Raw genomic sequence first — 25,981 nt, 5'->3', positions numbered from 1 at the left:
AAATATATATATATATTATAAATATGCTCAGTGATTCAGTAATTTCTGTACTCTTCACAGGGAGCGAGTTGGCGCTTTTACTCTACACGAGCGCGTACACTTCCCATGCCTCTTCTGTGAAGTGGACCAAACCCCTTGAACCCACTCCTGTGTTTCGCACCACTCCCTAAAGTTCCCATTCTTACCCATCTCTGCCGCCAAAGAGAGAGTCATCCGATTAGTATGCTGATCGGACGGTGGGGGAGTGCGGATGATGGAAAACCAAGTTGTGGGCCGCGATACACGTAGGTTTCCTCCGTTTCTCTCTCTGATTATGGCCACCCTCTGCAGCCACTGAGAAGAAATGAAAGGAGGAACGAAGACCGAGGCGGACGGAAGAAAATTTGGACGGGAGATTCGAAATATTTTACCTCTGTTTCCTTTGTTTTCTTGCAGCAAAAGCAGGGTTTGTTTCGTTTTCTTTGTTTTCTCCGTTTGTGTGGGTGGGATGCTGTTATATAAATTACAGCACAAGCTTTGAAGTTTGAGCTCAGAAACCAAAACCCCAGGTGAGGAACAGAGAGAGAGAAGAGGATTTTTTTGGTTAGGGGTTTTTTTTGCGAGGTTGATATGAGTAATTGGCTGGGATTTTCTCTGACTCCCCACCTGAGAATCGACGAGGGTTTTGGGAGAGATGAGCAGCACCAGCAACAAGGAGGTTTCGTCATGCCTTTGCGCTCTGATGGCTCTCTCTGTGTTATCGATCCTTTCAGGCGTCCAAGTGGAAGTGAAGGTGTGCATGACGCTATTGTTTCACTGTTTTTGTTGCTTATTTGGTTGGTTATCTACTGTTTGGTTAGTGGGAAAATTTGAAGTGCGATTTATGGTGACTTTTCTGATATTTTCTTTTATGTTTTTGATATGGGTATGTGATATTGTTTATTGGGTGTGTTGTAGATTGGAGATATGAGAACGATATGGGTGGCACTGATCCAAGCGGAGAGGCTCCAAAGCTTGAAGATTTCTTGGGTTGCTGTTACTCAAATTCTTCAGATGATAGAGTGAATGTGAATGCGCCACCAAGCTTCAACTCCAATGGAGAGCTTGAAGCAGACCCACCTCCACAAATCCAACCTTATCATCATCACTACAACGAGACCCCACAAACCCTAGTCACAACAACTCAGATTCAGCAGCAGTGTGGTTCAAACCCTAGTGGTCATAATAATTGTTTTTATCATGTACCTTTTGATCATAGTGCAACTTCAGTTTCTGGGTTCAAGTCATGGTTGCGCCAAACTCCATTTTCTGGGGAAAAATCTTCTTCTTCTGCTTCTGCTGATCAGCCAAACAATTGTAACTTTCAATCACTGTCACTCACAATGAGTCCCAGCTCTCAACATGGGGGGGTCACTGCTGTTTCTTCTCCATTGCAAGCTGCTGAGAGCCGGAAAAGGCAAGTTGGTGGGAAGGCTCTTACCAGAGAACCAGTTCCTCGGAAATCAATTGATACTTTTGGGCAAAGAACTTCTCAATATCGTGGTGTAACTAGGTATTGAAAGAAACAAACTTTAATTCTTTTCTTTTCTTTTCTTTTCTTTTCTTTTCTTTGAAGAGAAAATTTTGATGGGTGGGTGATGAAATTTGGTTTAGGCACAGATGGACTGGAAGATATGAAGCCCATTTGTGGGACAACAGTTGCAGAAAAGAAGGACAAACAAGGAAAGGAAGGCAAGGTGGGAAGAGCTGCTCAGAGCTCAGAGTTCTGAATTTTAATTTCTGTTCTCTCCTTTTATGCTAACAATATTTATGACCCACTCCTCTTTCTCAAAATTAATTTTCTTTTCAATCTCTGGAAGAGTATTCTAACCGTTACATTTCATGCAATTTCTGGTGGTGCATGGTCTCTTTTCACCAATTCCACTCTCAAACAGTTTATCTTGGTAAGTGGAATCTCTCCCATTTCCATTTCCATCTCCATGTCTCCCTCCATGTTAATTCTCTTCTGAAATTGTAAGAAAAAGCATTGGATGGTGTGCATCTCTCTTTCATTCTTTTTAATTATTTGTTGTTAATGTATTTGCTCATCAGGTGGGTATGATAAAGAAGAAAAAGCAGCTAGGGCTTATGATTTAGCGGCACTCAAGTATTGGGGTCCAACCACTCACATAAATTTCCCTGTAAGATATGTTTGGATACTCAGAAAATGTTTCAAGTTCCAATCCGATATTTTAATAGTATGAGGAACCACTCACATAAAACTCCATCAGCTTAGTAGTTATGAGAAAGAGCTTGAAGAGATGAAGAACATGACCAGGCAAGAGTTTGTAGCCAACTTAAGAAGGTAATAATAAACAATCATATCTTTCAAACTTTGTATCCTTTCTGAAATGAAAATGGTGGGTTTTGATCTAAAGTTTGATTGTTTTTTGAACAGGAAAAGTAGTGGGTTTTCAAGAGGGGCGTCTGTGTACAGAGGAGTGACGAGGTTGTGGCAGGAACCCAAAAAAAATAAATTAAAAATTGCTTTAATGATAAAGCTTTCCATTATTTACTGCTGTTTGCAGCTTTTGCTATTATCATTTTCAATAATAGGCAAAACATTATGATACATGTGCATATGATATTGACCATATATATTTGGCATAAAATTTAAGGTCCCCCATCAAAGTATCTATCCTCTTTTCCTCTTATCTGTCTAGTTGGTTTTCCTTATGTTTTGACAGACACCATCAGCATGGAAGGTGGCAAGCTCGAATAGGGAGAGTTGCAGGCAACAAGGACTTGTATTTAGGAACATTCAGTGAGTCCACTCCCACTTTCTTTCAACCCTTTAGTTAACTATATGTGCATCTTATTTGGTTTTAATATATAGTTTGTTTTAATTAACACCCACAACTTTGTATTTTGAATAGTTAGATCATAGACTAAGATTGATTATGTTCAGTAATTTGAGTTTTATGGTTATGGGCAAAAGCGGAAAACCGTAATTCTTTGTTGCTTGACTAGGCCGAACCAATAAAACAGTATCTATCATCATCCTGGTTGGTTCGAGAAGTTTAATTAGTATGAATTTAGATTGAATTGTTGATGATGTTTAGGCACACAAGAGGAGGCTGCTGAAGCCTATGATATTGCTGCGATAAAGTTCAGAGGGACAGGTGCCGTGACCAATTTCGATATCAGTAGGTACGACGTCAAGAGGATTTGCTCGAGCTCCACCCTCATTGCGGGCGACCTTGCCAAACGGTCACCAAAAGACTCGGCTCCCCCCGCCCTGGAGGACTACAACTCTTGCGCATCCTCCACCTCGCCCCAACCCCTTCTGGCCATAACCAATGGCGAGCCCTCGGAGGAATTGCCTGACATGGTGTGGAGTTCCAACACCGAAGAGCATCAGCAGCAGCAGAACACGAGCATAGCCACTGATACAGCGCTGGTGGCTTCAACTAGCCGGACTTCCTCGAGTCTGCACAGCCCAAAATGCTCCGGCGGTGGCAGTGGTGGACCAGGGGCTGATCAGTTTGGAGCTGGAGGTGCTGATTACCCTCAGGCATACTTCTCATTGCATGGCTCCAAGTATGAAACCAGCAACGCCGGCGGTGATCACCCTGGTTCGGACAGGTTGAGGAATCTAGGCATGGTTCATCACCAGGTGCCCATGTTTGCACTCTGGAATGAGTGAAACCAGTGGGGAATGGGGATAAGGGTTTAGTTTTTTGAGAAGCAGAAAACTTTTGAGTAGTGATCATCAATAGTGTTGGTGACAGAAAGCTATGGAAAATGTTTTGACAGGAAGAAATATTGGATTCAATGGTTCTAACAGTTCAAATCAAAATCTTGTGTTATAACTGTTCTTGACTGTTGTGTTAACATTTTCAAGGGAAAATTGATCAATAGTTCTAACAGTTCAAATCAAAATCTTGTGTTATAACTGTTCTTGACTGTTGTATTAAAATTGATCAAAGAAGATGAAGCTTACATACATATTCTTGGCCCCTCAACTGTTAAGGCTGTGTTTGTTGCTGAAAAATCTGGGGAAAATGAAAGAATAAAATAATATGGATTTTCATATTTATTTTTCTTATTTTAGAGAAATTAAATAATAAAAAATATTAAAGTTTCTAATTAATTTCAAATATATTTTCTTTTTTGATAAAATAAATAACAAAAAATAAATTTTACTAAAGGAAATATATTATCTTTCTGATGCAATCCGTTCAATGGTGATGTGGCACGATCGCAGCGGTTTAATCACATCGCATCACATCAAATCAGAAGTGTGAGAGAGGCGGGACACCGGAGCCCGATGCAGCGCCGGCGCAGAGGATGGCACCTCGGATGTGCCCCCCAATAGGCAACAGCAGAGGGAACCAGGTGGTAGAATCAAGGTCTGCTAAAGTGCGCGGGGGTGTCCGGGCGCACTAGCCTACAAAAAAGTCAAGAATTGGGGCTACCCCTTTGACTTTTTCCCACTCTCTCTAGGTTGTAGACAAGAGAGCGAAGGGATGTGAGAATCCATCGCTGCCCGTCTGAACGGGTGCCTTAAATTGCGTGCCCTTAAGCCTTGCAGTTGTCTCCCTTCCATATCCAGGCCCACACTTTCTATGGCGCGTGAACTTCACCACCCTCCTTTTTTTTTTAGCTTTTCATAATGAAGAAAATAGAAATTGAAATAAAAGTAAATAGTTTTATTAAATATATATAATTAAAATTATTTTTAAAATTAAATATACTTTTATTAGAAATAAGAATCCCTTTATATTTTCTAAATTTTTTTTTTAATATTTTGTATTTTTTATCATGATTTATTTTTAAATTTTTGCTCTAATTTTATTTTTAAATTCTTAATTTTAAGAAAATTTGTAGATGAGTGAATGCCCACATCAAACACCAATTCAAGAAATCATAAAAAAAAAATGTTAATAAATAAAATCAGTAAATATCTCTATTTTTTTATTAAAAAAAATTATATAATGCATTAATACCAAAAATAAAAAATAAAAAAAATTGTGGAGACCACAAAAGCCAGCACCAAGAATTATACAGTGGTCAAAGGATGAGCTCATCTCTTTATTCAGTGTCTATTTCTTCTTTTAAAAAAAATTAATAATAATAATAATAATTATTATTATTATTATTATTTAATTCTTGCTTTGATTTTCAAACTCTGTTTGGAGAATATGTACGGACTGTGAAAGTGATGCTCACAGAAAATTTAGAGGTAGATTCGGAATCAGATGAAAATCTGATTAAACCCAGAAAAAATAAATAAATTAATAAAAAATAAAATAAAATAAAAGTTCTTAACATAAGGGCACAGAGAAGATATCTAGAGGACGAGATACTATGGACAGGGACATTTCTCTATCAACCTCTTTTTATGGTTTGTCTTTCTATTGTATATTTGGATGAAATCTTTGTAGGGCCCTATGCCCCCCAAGCTTAGGGCTAGGGTTTGTTGCATGGATGGGTGTTCTACCCTTTGCCTTGTACTCCTTTCAACGACCATACCCCTTGCCAGCTTTAGGGTTTTGCTTCTTTTGTGCTTTTATTTGATTCCATTTTGGAAAATGTTTCATTTTGATTGGCCCATGTTCATAATGGCATGTATTGTAAATTTTTATGAACATCAAGGGCATTTTTATATCAATAATGATATTTATTATAATTTCTTTTTAAATTAAAGACATTATATCATTTTGGTATTTATTAGAGTGTATGATATATATTTTGCACTCAAATCTTATGAGTCCTAAATTAATACGTACAATAATGCATTTTGAGTTCAAATCTTGTAAGTTTAGCTAAAATAGTTGACACAGGTTTTGTCCGTTGCTCGATTGATGATGAAGAAAGAGAGTTCTTTGTTCAGCCCTCCACCTTAATGACAAAAAAAAGAAAGGATTGATCAAATTTTGTTGAGTCTAACTCATAATGATCATTTGTCGAATAATGACTCTAGTTATCAAATGATTGAATAATCGGGAGCAATTTACTTACTATACTTAATTGACATTCATAAAAAATATCTAATGAATTATGAGTTAAATACATCCTATTTAGCATAAAGATGGGTATTTCTCACTTGTTATCAAACAATCACTTGATACCATGTTGAGCAACTAATTTTCTTAAAAGTTTAATTATATAAGCTAAAGGTATATACTTAACATGGGTCACTACAAGTAACTTATAAAGTGCAATTTGGGCGGATTGGACGGACGATGGATTAGAACCCTAATCCATATCAAACCCGATATTAATATGTTTAACCTCCAAATCTGGATTGAAAATTATCATATTATACCATATTATAAAATAAAATTTTAAAAATTAAATGTGTCATAACCTTAAAATATGTTTATTAGTTATTGATTTAATATAAATGACAACTTGCAAACTCAAATTTCAATATTTTAATAATTAAACAAATATGATAAGCTTTTATAACTAAAAAGTAATAAATCATTGTCAAACATAATTAAAAATGAGAAAGGTAAGAGGTTCTTTATTTTTTATTTTTAGTTAAAACTAAAATAATATAATTTAAAAATAATAATATATAGATTTAGGTGGTATTTGTTTTTTTAGCTTTTTGTTGAAAACAATTTAGTTTTAGAATTTAGGTTGTTTGTTTTTCTACTTTTTCATGACTTATTATAAACTTTTTACTAAATAGAAAAAGTTAGAATATGTAGTTTTTTATAAATAGAAAAAATAACATATTGATTTTTTTTTTTTACTTTTTAATACTTAATAGAAATAAAATACTACAAAAACAAATAACCTAATATTTAACACTGTTAAACATTAAAGTTCTATTTAGAATTAAGTAAAAAAACAAATACTACCTTAAATTTGAGTTGACATTTAATTCATGTCAACCCTAATATTTTTAGGTTAATATTTTTATAATCTAAGGTGGTTTTTGTTTTTTTACTTAATTCTAAATAGAAGATTAATGCTTAATAGTGTTAAATATTAGGTTGTTTGTTATTGTAGTATTTTATTTCTATTAAGTATTAAAAAGTAAAGAAAAACCAATATGTTATTTTTTCTATTTAGAAAAAGTTACATATTTTGACTTTTTCTATTTAGTAAAAGTTTATAATAAGTTATGAAAAAGTAGAAAAACAAATAACCTAATTTCTGAAAATAAATTGCTTTCAGTAAAAAGCTAAAAAAACAAACACCACCTAAGTCCAACTCTAATCCATTCAAACCTTGTTCATGTCAACTCAATTGAATACCGAACTTGCCATCCTAATAACCATCTATGTATTTTCGATAATTTTGATAATATATTTTTTTGTACTTATAATAATAATAATAATAATAATAAAACCTTAAACTTGATTTCAAGTACTCAATGATAGTATGGGATGAGAGAGTAGGAGATCCAAAGTTGAAAGATGAAAAAGAGGGGGAGAGCATCAATATGAAAAGGCCATGTCCTTGTGGATGAGGCCCCATCACATTCCACACCTTCATTTACTTCACTTTTACTCCCTTTCTCTGTCTCTTCAATTCCAACATCTAAAAAAAGGTGAAAAAGTTGCAGGATAATCCATGATTCTAACCTTAGAAGGTCAAATGTCTGTTTGGGTTTTTCTTTTTTCTTTTTTAATTTAATTTTTTTTTGTTTGATTATAATGGTACCATGTCCAACTTCCATCCCAATCTCACCCATCACTACATAAAAATATAAAAATAAATTATATTTATATAAAAATAAAATTGAGGTAACAAATAATATTTAATTAAAAGGAAAAATCATTACCTTTTTTATTCTATGATTTTATTTTATTTTATTGAAAGGAGGGGGGAAAAGCTGCAAAGTGACCCATGATTGTAGGATTGAAAGGGAAAATGGGTTTTGTTTTCTTTTCCTTTTGGATATTCTACTGGTATCATATCTACCTTTGGACCCATTGTTCAATTTGGATCATTCAATAAAAATATAAATAAATAAAAATTAAATTAAAAAATAAAATCTAATAATCTAAAAAAGAAAAGAGAGATTTAAATTTAAAAAAAAAGTTGAAAGAATAGTATTAAGAAAATAAAACTTGGAAGATGACAGAGAAAGGGGACTTCTTCGTCCACTTGGTTTTTTTTTTTTTTTTTTTTTTTTTTTTTACATTTTCTTCTGAAAGTTTTTAGGTTGTAAAAAAAAAATTCCTAAAACCCATTTGACCCTTAAAGGTTAAAATCATGCCAACCCATTGGAACCTTGGGGTCAAATGGGTTTTTCCTTTTTATTTTATTTTATTTTTATTTTTTATTATTTTTTGGGTGGTGGGGGTGAAGGGGGGATGGGATGGGATGAGGTGTGTTGATGGGACACCAGCATTGTTCCCTAGAGAGATGCCTTTGTTTGTTGATTAGTATAAATTTGCAGAGCTGACATTTTTGGGACACTGCACTGTCCACTCACTGCTGCGGCTGTGGCCCTAGATCCGGCCAAACATGCCTCTTGCTCTTCCCCCCTACCCTTCACTTCTGCAGTTCTACTTCTCTCTCCTCTCACCTCCTCCCCCCCCCATGTGACCATTTATTTTTCATTTCCCTTTTTTTTTTTTCCAAATTTTAAACAATTTATGATGGCAACAATAAAATTTATCATGCAATAATAAAATAACAATATATATCAAAGTTATCCATTCTAAAGTGTTTTTAAAAAGCAGTCTACTTCAAAAAGTGTTTTTGAAAAACAAAAATCAAACTTTTCACAAAACTTATAAAAACAATTTCAAAAGTAAAAGAAAATTACTTCTCGAACAATATTTGATATATACTTTTTTTTTAAAAGCACTTTTAAAGAAAAAGCTTCTCCTAAAACTATTTTGAATGGGAACAAGAACATAACTCTTTAAAATTATATTTAATAATATTTATATTTGAAGTGCTTTTATTAAAATATTTTTGAATATATATTTTAAATATATGTCGAGTCAGTGACTATCCCATTAACCAGGCTTTTCAACCCTCATTCAACTAAGCAATGAGAGTCGACAATTTCCTATCCTTTAAAAAAAATAATATTTTAGAAAATATTTAAAATTTATATTTTCTTACTTAATGTAAAATAAAGAAATTAATTAAACTTAAAATTTACGCAAAATAAGATAAATCTCATTAATACAAACCTATTTATTTTATATCCCATGTTATTAATTTACTCTTATAATAATTGATTTTATATTTAAGTATTTATTTATTTATTTCATAAATTTTCCTAATTTGCAGTATTATATCAATATATTATTTTTTTTTCCAACTGTCCTAATTAATTTTTTTTTCTCCCTTCTACACTTTATAATTTAGTTTTCTTATTACTATCATTATCCACCAATCACACCAAAGTAACCACCATCATTTTTTGTACTCTTACAAAAATAATAATTTTTCTTTTCTCTTTTTTCTCTATTTTCCAAAACTTTTTCATTCTATCATAAATTCTATTTATCTTTATTTTCTTCACATTGAATATCCATATTTTCTTTATTTGATTTATCTTGAAAGTATAAATATATATACAATAAAAATAAAAATAATTTAAAGAGGTGAAAATAAAAGAAATATATTTAAATGAGTATTTACCAAAAAAAAATTTTGAATTTAACTTTTTTTTTGGTCAATTACTTCCATATTTTCTCCTCTAAATCATTATTTTTTATTTTTTATTATTTTTTTGAATCTTCCTCTCAAAATTTGGCCTAAAAGAATGATATAATATCCCATCAAATCAATTAGAAAAGCAATCCAATGAAATTATTTTTTTATTAGAGAAAAGTCAATCCATTATTTACTACTTTTAAAAGTTGTCTATACTTTTAGTGTTTCCTATTTGCATGTAAAGCTTTAGAGAGAAGGATGGGTTAAAAGTGGAAAGTTAAAACCCAGTTTGGGAATTCATCTTTATGTTATTACAATTTTTCAACCCCAAGCCCAATCCATGCTTCACATTGCACAAGCCCACCCAACTTAAGGCCCAAAAGTTTCATCATTGCAACTTTTTTTTTTGAATTAGTGGCACATATCAAATATTTAATTTTTTTAAAAAAACATTTTTTTTTTACTAAAAACGTTTTTTAAAATTAATATTAGACGGTTCTAATTAGTTTTTTAAAATCATTACCAAACAGTTTCTAATTAGTTTTTGTAAAAAAGTATTTTTAGTACTCTTAAAATCACTATAAATAGAATATAAATCATATTTAATATAGCTTCTCAAATATTAAAAATAATTTTCCAAGGTTAAATGTAATTTCTAGAAATGTTTAAATGTATGTTTATTTTATTAAAAATTTTAAAATATTACAATTATTTTTATAATAAAATAATTGAAAAATACAATTCATGAACTCAAAATTTAATGGCACTATTCTAGTAGTAATTTATACTCCTTGAATTATTAAACATACAATTTAAAAGCTATTCTAAAATATTCCTAAATATATTCTTCTAACATAAAATCAATTACTATAATAAAAGTAATTATTTCTATTTTTTTTTGGTCAAAGTTGTAACCAACAATTATTTAGAAAACTTATAGGTTATTAGTTTGCATATTTATAAAATAAATTTTAAAAACAAGTGGTATTTCTGGGAAATTAATTAATTAGTTAATTAATATTTTTTTTGTTTTTTCCTTTATCACTCTGAATTATTATTCATTGGATTCCAACAATGTGTAGTCATTCCACATGACTTGAATATTCTAATGACAAAAATAATTTTCTTTCTTTGATTGACCATGTGTCACCCATCCCAATGGATTCAAGCCCACAAATCTTAGTTTATTTTTTCAATCTTAATTTTCTTTTAAATATCAAATCATGACTATGTTGTTAAAACATAAGGTTTCATTCCTTTATTCTTAGTTCCCATGTTTGATTCAACAAAAGTAGTAAAAAAAATATTAGGAATTTATTTATTATGAAAAATTTGAAGGAAAATAAAATATAATTAAAATTAATTAAAAAATTATATATATAAATAGCACTTACAAGTGGGAAAATACTGCAAAGCAGACTGAAAAGTATGGAAATAGCTTCATTTTTGGAGAGAATTTGTAAAGAAAATGTGTTTGAATTTAGATAAAATATGGATGAAGAAGAAGTTGAAAGGAAGATTTGGGACCATCAATAATTTTAGCTGGAAATAATGGGACCCAAATGATCCTACATGGAGTGAGGCATTGAGGCAAGTTTTCTCTCTTTCTCTCATTTTCTCGCCACTTTGTCTCTCCTAATGAGAGGTATTCACACTCTTTGCTGGCGATCCATGACCCAATTTAGGTAACCGTTGAATCCAGCGTAGACTTTCTCCTCTATCTAATCCAAGACCAGATTTTCAGCCCCCAAATTCACGCCCCATTTCCGCCACCCAGAGAACCCTAGTTCCTAATCTTTGAAGGTTCAGTGTATCTGGATTTTGAAGAGGAAATCGAGAATCTGGGGCGGTGCCCATTTGACCCATTTGGTTAATTGTTGGCTGGAGGCAGAAATCTCGAAGACCCAGATCGGGGAATGATCATGATTATCAAACCCTAGAGTGTTTGTTTTTCTGGAATTTGCAGAGGGAAGAAAGAGTTTTGGGCTGAATCCAGATGAGAAAAGGATTAGAGGGCCTAACCTTAACCACTCATTGATTGTAAAAGTGTGAATCTTGGATTGTTGTTTTATGGAACAGCCGTTTTCTACATTGTTGTTTGTAATTCTAGGGTTTGGTTTCTGTATTTATGCTGTTCTCGTTGATGCTCAGTCAAAAGTTGAATCGAAACCTAATACAACACCCCCTCCGCCCTCTCCGCCACCTCCGCCCCTTCCGTCCCCTCCGCCGGCAGTTCCACCACCTCCTACACCGTTGTCACCACCACCTCCGCCGCCATCGCCATCTCCTCCTCCGCCACCATCTCCATCTCCTCCTCCACCGCCATCACCTTCTCCGCCGCCATCACCTCCTCCTCCTTCATCACCGCCGCCGCCACAACGACCACGACCACGACCACTAACACCACCAACGCCGCCGACCCCTAATCATCACTCTAGCAAGAAGAATTCGACTAGTCATTCAAAAAATGCAGCTACAGATCCTACATCCAACGTCAATCCGAATCGAATGAACAATGACACTGCAGAGCATCATCATGACCAAAAAATCAATCTGGGGAAGACGATTGGGCTGTTGTTTGTCGGCATTGCAGGGATTTTGCAAATTTGTGTAGTGGGGTTCTTGACTTTCAAGAGAAGACAGCTTCTAAAGCTCAAGGACAGATATGAAACTTGTTCTTCTTCTTAATTAATTTTTATAATTTTAATTTTCTGTATCTCATTTCTCATTGATTCTTTTGAGCTGAGATTCTTTGGTGGGCGGATGAATACGAATGGAATCGGTGATTGGTTGATTGTAGCATTGGTTTCTTTTCAGTTTCACTGTAAATGAGTAAATGTTGATTGGCATTTTCTTTTCTCATTCTCCCAGAATTTTCTACTCGTTTCTCTTTGTTTTGTTTACATAATTTGTAATTCAAAGCAGAAGAACTTTCTTTTCCCTATTGAGACATGGTGGCTGCTTCCATTTTCGGTTTTGGCTAACCTTAGGAATCATGAAAAGATCCCTTCCTTTTTCTTCAATGATGATCTCTACTTTTCTAAACTGTAATTAGCTTTATATGACTTCTAGTTTACTCTGTGTTCATGCTATTATTACAGGTGAATGTGTTCTATTTTAAACAATATCAAATGATATGAATTTACTTCAAATTGTCATCCCGATCAGAGTTTTCAAATGGTCTTCGTACGAATTTTGGTACATTGTTTATGATTTGGAAATTTTAGAAACATGAACTGTACTCAAATCAATGAAGTTTCCTGATGAGAAATGTGTTTCTCTTGACATGATGAGTTAATGTGCTATAGGACTCGAAGGAAAAAGATGGGGGTACTATAAACTTTTTGTTAACACCTCTCTCTTGTTTCTGATCTTCAAAACTACAGGAACAAAGAGTGTGTTCCATTTATCCGGCTCACCCGAGGTTTTTGAACTATGTTGTATATCTCATATAAGCAAAACTACCTTGAAGTTTTCTTTGTTATAGTTTCTGGGTTGTAACATTTTTCATGGTATTTCCCTTGTTTGATGTTAATTTCTCTGGGTTGATGGTTCTGTATCACACTATGCTGGAGTCCTCAATACAAAGGTAAATGAATATATTTCTTAGTCATTGTACCATTGTTGTTCAATGGGCACTTTTAATGTACCATTTACTACTTGTTTTGGTCAGATTTGTCAGAATTATTCCAGTTTCTCGGAAAATAGATTGGTCCAGGTACGTTGTCATGACTGAATGACTTGAAGATGAGAGCAAATGGGTGTTTAGTTAAATGTGTGTTTCCTCTACTATTCTTAAACGCCTTATGCATTAAATTTTTAGAAGAGAAGAAGCACTTAAATCCTCTGTAAAATTATTAAGGCTATATGTGATGCTGCCTAACCCAGCCTGCCCTATATTGACTCTTCACACATGGATGACATTCATGTAATTGCTAATTTTATGTGAGCAAGCTACATTTTATTACATTTGATTCTGTTCGTCTTTTGTTCTTGTGTTCATTTATCTCACTATTATGTTTATATGTTTGGTATATGATTTCTCTTTGCTTCTAATTCATCCACACACAATTCTCTTAAACAACCTGTTGCATTTTCACAGCTCCCTGCTCATATTCCATTTCAAATGTTATCAAACTTGAGTTGGAATGTTCATGGTTACCGGGTACGACCCAAATTCATGTTTAAAATTAATAATATCATGTTCTTAGGTTGTTCTTATTATCATGCGCTGATGTTGCCAGATAATATCATTGTTCTACATTGTGCTATTGTTTCGGTTTTTATCTTCTTTAGAAGAGATACACAACAGAATCATGAACTTTGGATCAGAGTTTTGTGCTATGTTCATTTTTTTTTTTTCAGTATTAAAAGATACATTTCTTGGATTTGAATTCAATAAAGCTTGCCTTTTGGTGGTTGTAGTGTTGAAAAGTCTGTATCCTAGTCTCCATTTTCAAGTGTATGCATGCTATGAACCAGTAATACAGCCCCAGCACCCCAAAAAGACGAAGAAAACACAATTTTGGTTAGGGTTGTTGAGAAAAGGCTCTGGGCCAGGCTCGTCCATACAAAGAACATTCTGAAAACAAAGAACTTCTAGAATCTTATGTGTGTGTCCCCTTTGTGTTCAAACTCTTAGAAATATGAATCTTACTACGCTTGCTTGCAAATATTAGGTGTGGGACTTGTGGAACTGTTCTGGGTACCAGGTTTGTCTCCTAATTCCCTGCAAATCATACACACTAAATTCCTATATGTTGGCTTTGTCTCTAATCTCTGATCCAGATTTGGGAAACATGCAGATTCATTGCTATCTCGGGGCGAAAGACAGTCATGCATTTGGAGTTTCTGATCAAGCAGATGGATTAGGGTTAAGGGCATGCAGCTGTATTTTGATTTTGTGATTAAGCAGATGGATTAGGGTTCTGGTATTTGCTTGCCAACAGGAGGAGATCTGCATTCTTCTTTACTGATGTTGAATCTGCATTCTAGAAATTGGGACAGCTTTCATCTCAGAAAATTTTCTATATTCAAATGAAAATTATAGACATTTTTTTACTGAGTTGGGTTGGGTTTGCTTCCAATCCAAGCCCAACCCGAGCCCAACCCATACTCAACTTGAACTTTAACCCAATCCGACTTCTAATCCAAACTGCTCAATCCAAGTTTAACCCATTCTCATTTATCTTAGGTTAAGTGATGTTAGATTTGGGTTGTTCGGGTTATATGAGTCAAATTTGTTATACCAATTTAATACTAAATAAAAATAATTATTTTTAGAAAAATGAAATAATATGTTGTAATTAGATTGATATTTTTCTTTTAAAATTATTTAAAACATTGAATAAAATATTACTAAAATAAAAAATTATAAAATATTAAATTAGATTAAATTATAATCATTCAAGCTCTAGATTCAAGTTAATCCAAATTAAGTTTAGGATGAAAAGCTTAATTTAAACTTAATTGAAATATTAAAAATGTTTTTCAAATTCATTGAATGGATTCAGAATAGGTCAGCCAATGGGGGACCCGATATTTCACCCCAGACAACCAATGAAGTCTATTGGCAAAATTGATAATTAAAAAAAAAATAATAATAAAAAAGAAATTTCTGAATTTCAAGTGGGCCTTCCAAAATTGCACAATCATGAGGTCATGACAGATCAAATGAACAGTGTCTCTACTCAGTGAAGTGAAACAGTGTCTGAGGTTTGACCCACTACCCATCCACCTGATCATAAGAATTTTTAAAAAATAATAATAAATTATATATATATTTTTATTGTTCTTAATTTTCTTTTTTGTGCCTTAATGAGGAAGTGTCTCAGGCAGAAGAGCCCGCACATTGGAGGGCTGAGATCATCTCCAGTTCAGCATCTGAACTGAATTTGCCACGTGGCACATGGATGGGGGATGAAGGCAGAGATGTACAGTGGAGCTGCAGATTCGTGTCGATGGTGGGTGCCTGTGAACCGTACGATTACGAGGGGCGGTGCTGCTACATGTCTTATTGACCGTACGAATTGTTTTTTTTGAAATTTGTACAGGTGAAGCTGCCCCGCACCAGATATAGCAGTCGGAGTTATGTCACATCGTACGTGACTACGTACTCTCTTCTCATTATTCCCTAGTTGCCCTTTTCTTTCTTTCACAACCACGATACTGCCACTCATTGTGACTCGGTGAGTCCACTCAAGTCTCTTCACCTCTTAGCAAGTAACATCTTTGATTGGGTGAAGTAGAAGGCGCTTTGGTTGAGAGAGCTCTCTCACTTTAGGATTCGAAGGTCTTCATCTTCTAATCAAATAGAGATATTGTCATCGACTTTAATGACTCTAATATCATTTATAATAATTTGCTCTCAACTAAATAGATTTGAAGAGTCTTAAAGTCTTTAAAACGTGTTTATGGTTAAAATGAGCCTATGCAAATATAATTTTAAAAACTTTTTTTCTGATATGACAATCATAACCTAACCTTTAATAAACATTTGTTTATTTGATTTGACTACCAAATGTTGCTTTCATTGTATTGCGTGTGGGCATGTTTGCGTAGGTCAAATCTATTATACTTTAGAACATATTTTGAGGTGTCACGAATGCAAACAACGTTATTGGGTGGGCGGGGGGAAGTAACATCTTTGAGTGAGTGAAGTAGAAGGCTTTTTGGCTCATGGGCTCTCCCACTTTGGGATCGAAGGTCTTCGTCTTTAAAAGTTGTTTCGTTATCAAATAGGGATTATAATCAGCTTTAATGACTCTAATATCATTTGTAACAATCAATCAAATAGATTCGAAAAACTTTAAAGATTTTAAAACGCATTAATAGTTAAAATAAACCTATGCATATATATAGTTTTAAGAACTTTTTCCTTATTTGGGAGTGTGATATGACAGTTATAGCCTAACTTTGGATAAACTTTGGATAAACATTTGTCTATTTGATTCGACCAGCACATGTTGCCTTCAGTGTATTGTATGTGGGCATGCATGCGTGTGTAGGTCAAGGTCCTTGGAAAGACATTCGACCTCAAATCAAAGAGCTTTTTGGGTTCAAATCTATTCTACTTTAAAGCATGCTTTGAGCTGTCAAGGATGCAAAGAGTGATGTGGGGGGGGCAAGACTTGCACTTAGCAAGTAGCATCTTTGAGTGGGTGAAGTAGAAAGGGTAGCTGCAACAATTATTAGTGGATCAAACTTGAGAAAGGCAACTAGGGGGGAGGGGGTAGTGTGAGGAGAGAGAGGTAGGTTTTTCCAGCTATGTGTTTGACAGCTTTGTGGCCGTAGGTCTCTCATTTTAAGAGCACTGAAACATGAGCTTTTATCTTGTCCTAAGCTACACCCAGTGTCTTTGCTGTGGAGGAGAAAAAGAAAAGCCGAAGCTACTAGTACTATCACTATGCCATTTTCAGTCTTAACTTTTGTTTTATTTTGAATTCATTACCCCCCTAAGAATGGAGGGTCTGCACCTGAAATGGTGATCATGGGTGAATTGAGATTGGTGAGATTGACTAGTGGGTAATAATAAGCCTTGATCCAGGTTTTGAACATTTCATCTAAAAATTAGAAAAGGGTAGATCAATCTTTTTATGATATTTGATATCATTCTAAGAATCATCCTTTGGATGATCTTTGCTCGATTTTAAGAGTGACATTGTTACACCCTAACAACAAAAGGTGGTAAATTGAAAATCCCGGGATTCATGGGGAGCGAAGGTTCGTTAAGATTAATGAATTCAATGAGTAATTTAGTTGAACTTTGAGATAGAATTATCCTTATTTCACTTGAGGATAGTAGGATTATGCTTTTGAAATTGGGAGAACTTTGAGATAAGATTTAATGGAAAATGACACTAATTGTCTTGAAATCACTCGAGGATGATTCCAATGAAAGGAAAAAAACATCATCTAGGACACAAGATGGAGAGCCTAGGAGTAGTAGTCAGTTAGGGCAAATAAGGACATACTCAAATATAAAGAGGGCATTTGTGGTGGCACAGATGGTTTGTTGTATCTGCCTATAAATGATGAATTTGATGATTTTAGGAATGTTTTTTAGGCAGTATGGGAACTATGGTTTTTTTTTTTTTTCAGTATATGAAGGTGTAATTATGAAGTGCCCATGCAAAGTTTACACCCAAACAGAGTCTTCAATTTTCAATAGCATTAATAGAAACCAGTCCAAAGAAGCAACACTGACCAGCAGAGGGGGAAGCACAGAAAGAGAAGAGAATGCAGGTCTTGTTTGCCAAACACAAAAAAGGGGTTCATCCCCTTTTACAGCATAATCTGGGGAAATAACATTGATGGTGACAAAAGAGCATGACTATAGCTTGTTGGGTCCCTCTTTCTGAAGTACAATAAGCAGAAGCCAAAGGGAAAAGAAAAGGTGGCCACAACTCACAAAACAACATAGAGATTAGAGAACAACTCAAACTCAAACTCAAAAACCATATCAAGATGCTTCCTGTCAAACAAACAAGTCTACAAATTCAAACATGTTTCTTTAAGGATAAGAATGAAAATTAGCAACTCAGAAAGCACAAAGACAAGAATCCTCCTATAGGCCCTACATTATTCATCCGCACATTTGGCAAAAGAAACTTCCTTCAGTCACAAAATCAACAAGAAAGGCATTGACCCACCACCAGTCAAGTACTTTTTTGGCCATGATCAGAAGAACCAGTATTGAGAACTCATCCATCTGCACAAGGGGGAAAAATGAAGTAGAAGATGAGACTTAGCAGAAAAGGGAAAATAAAGGGCAAGAAGGCCAAATCTGAAGTGAAGTCTAAGTACCAGTTTGGATTCTGGAATCCGATGCAAGAAGCTTGTGTGAGGACATTGGGATTGAAATTGAGAGCTGGGTGGTGGAGAATGATGCATGGGTTGGTGGATCCTCCTCAAGGTCAAGCCAGGAGTCTCTGTTCTTTAGAGGCCACTCTCCAAAGAAATGGTGGAGAGGCTTCTGGGCTTCATCATCTCTCTCTACTTTAATTGGCCTTGACGATTTGAAATCAGTGCCCAAGACAAAGCAGTGCTGCTGCTCTTGCTGTTCTTGCTGCTGTTTGGGATTATCAGCGGGGCTTTGATACTGAAAGTGAGAGTATCCCTTGGAGGAACTCATTGTTAATGGAGTATATGAATCATGTAGGCCCCTTACAGTCCCTGAAGCTTCTGGGAAGAAAGCTCTCTCATCCACACCCTCCCTCATTCCATGATGATGCCTATTATAAACAAAAATCATAACATTTGTTGAAGTAAACATATTGATAAAAATAAACCAACAGTTAGATATTGTTTTTGTACCTGTAATCCCTATCAGCCTGGGAATAAGACCCAGAGTCCAAAAACAGATGATGGGTGCTGTAACTGCTGGTGGCTTGAGGTGATAGGCAAGAACCAGGAGGTCTAGAAGAGGAGGGATGAGGGTAGAGGAAGGGATAAAGAGAGGTGTTGTGGTAGGAATGGTGATGGGGATGGGAGGTTTCAGAAGTCATTGAAGAAGAGAGAGGAGAGAGAGGAGAGAGAGAGTAAGAATTGGTGGTGGTGGAGGAAGGATTTGAGTTGATTGATGAGATGGTTGGTGAAGGGTTTGTAGCTGAAATAACTTCCACAGGCTTTCTTGAACGGTTTTTGCCTCTGTGCATGTGTCTCTCACAGTATTTTGAATCTGGGTATGCTTCTTTGGAGCACCTCCATTTCTTGCCATCAGTTCTTCTGCACCTCCCTGGCTCTGGGTCTGCTTTCCTGCCAAACCCCATCTGAAAACAACCCCACCCAACTGCAAACACAGACACAAAACCCAGAGTTCCCAGACCATTTTTCACCAAAAACATCAGTTTCTAAAAGTACCCACCAAGAGAAAAAAACACTAAAAAACCATGAAAATGAAAATGTCCTTGCATGCTTACTGGGTTGGTGAGGAAATAGCCTTGAAGACAATGAAGAGTCCAAGCTTCTTTTGACAGTGCAGATGAGATCAGCTGGGATTGGTACTCCTGACACTATATATTTGAAGATAAGAGCTTGATGTTCAAGCTCTTGCCACTGTGATGCTGTGAAAGGAGACCTGTTTCTTGCACTCATCATCATTTAAGAAAAAAGAAAACCCAAAAGGAAAAACAACCCCCAAACAAAAAAGACCCAAGATGAAGAACAAGAAGGAAGAACAGCTTAAAAGATCTCAGAGACACAGAGAAAGAGGGGTTGTTGCTGTTGTTGGGCTGAGAGTTTTGAGGGGTATTTTTTCAGGGTCCATTGGTTGCAGAATCTTCTGTGCATGGATAAAACTAATGGCTCTGATGATACTGATGATACTACTGCTTCCTCTCTCTCTCTCTCTCCCCCTATCTCTCCTTACTCTGCTCTTATAATGACTGCACCTCTGTTGCTTCTGCTTCTTCTGCCTCTGCTCTGATGCCTTTGTTGCTGCTCTTGTCTCTGCCACCTTTACAGAAATCCATAAACAAATGTATAGTGACAGGAAGGAGAGAGAGAGAGAGAAAAAAACACTTCTTTAATATCACCTTCCTTATTTTGCATCCTTGAATAGTGCTCTCCACACCTCATAAACCCTCAGAAAAGGCTCACTTGACATGCAAAATACATAGTGGATATAGCAATCCCTTCTCTTCTGTGTTTTAGGTCTTTGAAACTTGGAGTAATAGACAGTGTGTATTTATGTGTAGGCCTCATAGCTGAGACCCTGCCTTCATAGTACGGTTCTCTCCACTTCCTCTTTTACTTTTCATTTCCCCCTTCAGCCCCTTTTTTCACATCTACCCCCTCTCCAACTCTGGAAAATTTTAAAGTGTTTTCAGTCAAAATATATTGCTTTCATTTGCCATTTTTATCAGTAAGCTCACCAAAGTATAACCCACAAATGGCTCATCCCAAAGCTCGAACATGATAACAATTCCTGGATATTGAAAACCATTTTGAAAAAAAGAATATGATTAAGGCTATGAAAAATGTGACAAAGATACTAAAAACATTATCTCCTCTCACAATAGTCAATAGAATCATGAAAAGGTGTATATACTTAAAAAAAAACTTCGCAAGAATATATATACATATATATTTTTTTTTGTGTTTTTTTTGTTGAGGAGTTAGGCAGATGCAGAGGGATATAGGGATAGAGTAGAATCTTTGATGATTGATGGTGGGGAGAAAAGGAGGAAGTGATAGTATTATTGGGTTTTGGAGGAAAAGGGCATTTGAGTAAGAGGGGTCAGTGATGATGTGAGGAGAGCGTAGGACAGAGCAAGGGAGAGACTATAGGTCAGAGGGAGGTTTGGTTTTGTTTGTTAGCAATTAAAAAAGCCCATTTTTTTTTTCTTTCTTTCTTTTTCTTTGGTTCAAGTGGGCAGGACAGGAGGAGAAGCGCACTCTGAGGACTGTTCACTCGCTCTGTTCCACTGTTGCTCTGGCCCAAAACACATGCCCTTTCACCTTTATTGTACCTCAACCAACAACTCAACTCTACTCAAACTCAAACTCAATTAACTTCACTTCCCTTCCCTTCATTCATTATCAAATGCATTTTTTTTTGGCCATCAAACACTTATCTCCCTTTTCCTATATTGGTCATAGTCATCTTTCCTTAAGAAGCCATTCCTTTGCAGAGTTAGTGCAGCTCACAGTTCACCTGGGAGGATGGGATGTTTTTGACTGAGAAAACCCCAGACTTGGTGAGTCAGTGTGTGTCACATACTTGGATTGTATTGTATTATAACTCTTGAGAGAATTGGTGGAATAGGGTCCAGTTTGGATGGGTTTGGCATCTGATGAATCTAAACTAGACAAGATATGAAAGGGGTGGGTTCGGGTTTGGGTTAGAAAAATATCAAATCGAAGATATTAGGATTGACATGGGTCGAAATTCTGACCGCCATGTTATTATATGGTTGTTATTTTATTTTCAGGATGAGAAAAAGAATAAATGAAGTAACGGTAAGCTTTACCATTTTTAGTCATATTAGACTAATAAATTTAGTATTCTTGTTTAATTATAATAATATTTTTTAAATATTGAAACTAGGGTTTAAATTTATTGTTTGTTAAATTAGTAATTATAAATATATTTTATGATTATGAGACATTTATTTTAAAATAATTATTTTAAATTGTGAAAACTCATCAAAACTTGTAAAAATCATAGTTCCTCATAAGTTTCACGAGAGTTGGACATATTGATTGGTGGGTCTGATATGGAGTAGCCTTCTAATGCCGTTAACTCATCCAAATTGCAACCCTAATTCAAATTACTATGAAGTATATATTTATTGTCATCTTTATAATTAGAACAATATTGATTTTCTTGAATGAAGTGGTTTTTTTTTTCCCTTTACTTTTGAACTTAGATACTTTAATTTAGATTTGTCTTTGTTTTAACTAAAAAAAAGGCCGACATTTAGATTTATCTTTTAAGTGAGAAATACTAAAACAAAATATTTGAATAGAAATTCATACTCTTGTTAGGTTTAAGAAAGAGGTTTTGACTTCTATAATTGTTAATCCATTTGAGTTCTTTGTGATATATCATAGTACTTAGAGAAGAAGTTGCAGACATTTGTAAGGGGCGATTTATAGGCTTGTCTTGGAGTCTTTAGGATTATCATATTATATATAAATTAGCCTTTTCTATGATATGATAATTTATTGTTCTAAACTTCCCCAAACAATCCAACTCCATTGTGTCAATACATTGAAAATAATTGCTGAAAATCACTGGTGAGAACAGACAATTTTGTTACCAAATCATGTCCCAAGCCTTTATTGGGTAGGGTTTGAAAGCTTAATGGTCATACCAACCACAGTATTCAATTCAGCCCATGGTTCCTGAGTTTTGGCAGCACAATCCTTCACTAAAGCTTCATAATGTGGTCCAACCTTCGAACACAAGGACACATACTTCACTCTGCCCCTTCAACTGCCTTCACCATTATACCATGACAGTGCTGATAAATACTCCTTCAGAAGCATGCATTGCCAACAGGCCTGCCCCTAGTTTACTTAAAATCCGATACTTGGCATATCTTTTACGAAAAATGCTAAGATATTGAAGTGGTACCTACTGAACAACAAATCAAAACCGTTGAAGATGTGTGGTGAGATCTTGACCGTCAAATGAACATACAAACAAATGAGAGTAAGGTACAAATAATGAGAGTTGAAAATATATAGGTGATAGTACCTGATCGGCGAAGTCCTTTCAATAAATACCAAAAAAGTATATATACATGATTAAATGATAAGTTTGAGTCGAGTAACTTCTAAGGAGGGAGAGCTGCAGCCTTCAATGCCCTTTTCGACTAAAGTACTAGTAGCAATAAAGGTCCCTGGTAAATGGAGCCTACCACCCCACCAACTCTGAATAATTCCTCTTCCCAGTTATTAATTCCATTCTATCTGTAGAACTAGCAAGTGAAAAAAGGGAAAATTTATCGTTCCCCTGTCTGAAGTTTTGCTTGAAACAATCATTTTTGGAGCTCAGAATTTCACTGTCTGATAGGCTTTGGGGGGGTGGTGCTTGGAAATTACTTAACATGGAGGACTAATTCTTCTGATTTGTCTCTTTTTTCGGGTTCAGTTGAATTAACATTGCTGCATAATTTAGGGAAAATTTGAGTGATATGAATTGGTAACTTGTTATCTGTCGAAAAATTCAATGCCATGTCCTCTTCAACCACATTGTTATGTTCCTAACTGAAGGCATAAATTTTATAGCAGTCTTTCGTTGGGGAATTGATCACAAGAGCCGAAACCCCTGCTGGATACACTTAACATTTGAATGTATTAGTTTCAGATCTTCGTATATCTTTAGAGCTTGTCCTTGAATTTGAATATTGATCATGGTTTCAGAATGGAAAAATTGAGATGGGACGAGAAAATATGGATCGAACCAGTATAGTTGATCATTACTAAAGTATTTGCTCTGCTAATCAGTAGTCACAAGCAGACCAAGAGCTCTCTGGCCCTACTTGATATTGTTAATATTATCTAGAAACACTTGGTTAATCCCATCAGTGAGTCTTTTCCCTGTTGCATTAAATATTCAATCTGAAGTTACCAGCCAAAGCCATGTGATTCAAACTAGACGGGGTACCGTGTAAACTTCTGATTGAAGGCTCATACATAGCAGATTAAAATGCCTATGATTTGTGTGTACAGAAAGGAACTGTGTGTCGGTGACACTGCTGGAACAAAATCAACACATGATATTAGCCTAACCCATATCAACTATTCTGTTTCAAGAGATGAAAAAGAGTGATCAAAGGAAGCGGATTTGCAGTCTTTGAAGTGTGGTATTTAATGTCCTAAGACCCTTAATTGGCCTAATTGCTGTGAGACACTAGATCAGCCTTCTAAATAGACTATTTTTTTTTTTTTCCTAAATATGCCTAGATCAAACAATATGTTGATTAGTGCCCCATATACTGAAAAAGCCTTAGGGAGAAGGGAATGTCTGTAGGCCACTTGATTTTTTCCATGGTTCCCATTCAAAGGGCACCAGCATTTGAATATGTTGATTTCTATTTTCCTTGAGGCTCTTGCTGTCAGACTGTCATCTGATAGACTTCACACTCTCCCCCATGTGCTCTTGCCCCACAAGTCCTATTTCTCACTGATATATATGTATATATCCTTTCAAATCTACCCTAATGTAATTTGCCACGTGAAACATTTGTGTTTCCTCAAATCATCGAGGTGATGAACCTGATTTTGACCTCCACCAAGTACTCAACATTCCACAATGATTTGATAGAGTTGGAATAATGCCATGTAAAACTGATACAATTCTCCATGAAAATTAATGAGTTAGTACTGTTGATAGAATGCTTTTGTGTTCCCACAACTTGGCCAAATGGTCTATCTTCTTCACCATTGCTATGTCATGACTTGGTCTTGGTGTTCACTCTAACATGATCAATTTTCCAAAAAAATCTTCTCTGGAAAGAAGTCGAAGCTTTCATTGTCATCTTTATCCATGAATATAATCAGGCCATTTTGATGTTGAAGTCTCAACAACTTGTGTTGAGAGTTATGCCTTAGTATCTGCTGAAAGAAAGGCTGCAATCATCAACCACATGCAGTTGAAGTAAGAGTGTTGATGTTATTTTTATGTTTTTGTTTTGTTGGTGCTATTTTTTTTGTTTTTTTTTTGTTTTCAAGTCAAATTCTGATGCTATTTTGTAGGAGGTAGTTGTTTGTTCAACAAGTAGCTTGGTTTGCTGCTTTTTTGAGGTCATATCTGTTACAATATCGTGTATAAATCCTACCTTATGATACAATAAAAAAAATTAGAGCAACACAACTTTGTTCTCTGTTGCTTGGTGTGTTAACTTTGCCCTGCTACCAATAATGTGGTATCATAGTTTTTTTTTGTCTTTAAGGACCACTGAGGTGAGTGAGCCTAAACACCATATACCAGACCTGAATATGAAAACCTTGCAGAAATGGAACAAATAAGCTTCACAACTGCACCACTAGTCTTCAATGGAGAAAATGACCAAACTTGGGCTCTCAGGATGACTATTCATCTACAGGCTCTTGATGTCTGGGAAGTAATAGAGGAATATTATGAAATTCCTCCACTTGGAGCCAAACTGTGGCACAGATGAAAAATCATAAAGAGAAAAAGACGAGGAAGGCTAAAGCCAAGGCTTGCTTATTTTCTAAGTCTCACCATTGATTCTCACCAGAATCATGCAACTTGAATCTGTCGCAGAAATCTGGGAGCATCTCCGGGAAGAATATCAAGGCAATGAAAGAGTCAGAAATATGCAGGTGATGAATTTGATTCGAGAATTTGAAATGGTGAAGATGAAGGAGTCTCAAACCATAAAAGACTATGTAGAACAACTTCTTACAATAGCAAACAAGGTGAGGTTGCTAGGTAAAGAGTTTTTTGATGAAAGAGTTGTTCAAAATTTTTTTGTCACACTTCTTGAAAAATATGAAGCTACAATTTCTTCTTTGGAAAATTCAAAGGATTTGTCAAGTATCACCTTGGCAGAACTACTAAATGCTTTATAGGCTTTGGAACAAAGAAGACTCATGAGGCAGGGAAGTTCTGTAGAAGGAGCTTTTCAAGCAAAGACACAGACCAATGAAGGCAACATAAGAAGGAAAAAGAACAAAAAGAACAACAATAAGCCAAACAACAACAACAATAAAAAAACTGGAACCTATCCACCTTGTCCTCATTGCAAGAAAACAAATCATCCTCAACAAAAATGTTGGAGACCAGATGTGAAATGCAACAAATGTGGTAGATAGGGACACATAGAAAGGATCTGTAGAACTCAGCAGCAGTAGGAAGAAACCAATGCAACAACTGAACAATACTAGGAGGAGCAACTGTTTGCAG

General features: G+C 35.1%; 3 protein-coding genes across 8 annotated transcripts; 2 read left to right on the top strand and 1 right to left on the bottom strand.

The window, feature by feature from the left end:
• Positions 1–425: 425 nt before the first annotated feature.
• LOC117921565 (AP2-like ethylene-responsive transcription factor AIL1) lies at positions 426–3,832 on the top strand. Its single transcript, XM_034839480.1, has 9 exons — positions 426–772; positions 937–1,531; positions 1,633–1,715; positions 1,914–1,922; positions 2,071–2,159; positions 2,250–2,323; positions 2,417–2,467; positions 2,706–2,782; positions 3,081–3,832. The coding sequence occupies exons 1-9, from the start codon at positions 610–612 to the stop codon at positions 3,662–3,664; spliced, it is 1,725 nt and encodes a 574-aa protein (XP_034695371.1). The 5' UTR covers positions 426–609; the 3' UTR covers positions 3,665–3,832.
• Positions 3,833–11,130: 7,298 nt separating this feature from the next.
• On the top strand, positions 11,131–14,661 carry LOC117921517. Of its 5 annotated transcripts, XM_034839409.1 has the most exons (4): positions 12,293–13,189; positions 13,274–13,318; positions 14,280–14,312; positions 14,406–14,661. In XM_034839409.1, exons 1-4 carry the CDS (start codon positions 13,110–13,112, stop codon positions 14,470–14,472), a joined length of 225 nt encoding a protein of 74 aa, XP_034695300.1. In that variant the 5' UTR covers positions 12,293–13,109; the 3' UTR covers positions 14,473–14,661. The 5 variants fall into 5 exon arrangements, 1 of the variants encoding a protein (XP_034695300.1); XR_004652365.1 differs by having other exon boundaries at positions 11,131–13,318; XR_004652362.1 differs by having other exon boundaries at positions 11,131–13,189; positions 13,274–14,661.
• Positions 14,662–17,881: 3,220 nt separating this feature from the next.
• Positions 17,882–20,330, bottom strand: LOC117921425 (growth-regulating factor 1-like). 2 transcript variants are annotated; one of them, XM_034839266.1, is made up of 5 exons: positions 20,136–20,330; positions 19,521–20,056; positions 18,916–19,390; positions 18,406–18,833; positions 17,882–18,310 (listed from the first exon to the last, which is right to left on the bottom strand). In XM_034839266.1, exons 2-5 carry the CDS (start codon positions 19,699–19,701, stop codon positions 18,303–18,305), a joined length of 1,092 nt encoding a protein of 363 aa, XP_034695157.1. In that variant the 5' UTR covers positions 19,702–20,056; positions 20,136–20,330; the 3' UTR covers positions 17,882–18,302. The 2 variants fall into 2 exon arrangements, with proteins under 2 accessions (XP_034695157.1, XP_034695156.1); XM_034839265.1 differs by having other exon boundaries at positions 19,521–20,330.
• Positions 20,331–25,981: the final 5,651 nt, after the last annotated feature.

The sequence above is a fragment of the Vitis riparia genome, chromosome 9 (genome assembly GCF_004353265.1).
Source record: "Vitis riparia cultivar Riparia Gloire de Montpellier isolate 1030 chromosome 9, EGFV_Vit.rip_1.0, whole genome shotgun sequence".
Lineage (NCBI taxonomy): Eukaryota > Viridiplantae > Streptophyta > Magnoliopsida > Vitales > Vitaceae > Vitis > Vitis riparia.
Note: the sequence above shows the minus strand (reverse complement) of the source record. Positions and strands in the feature narration are given on the sequence as shown.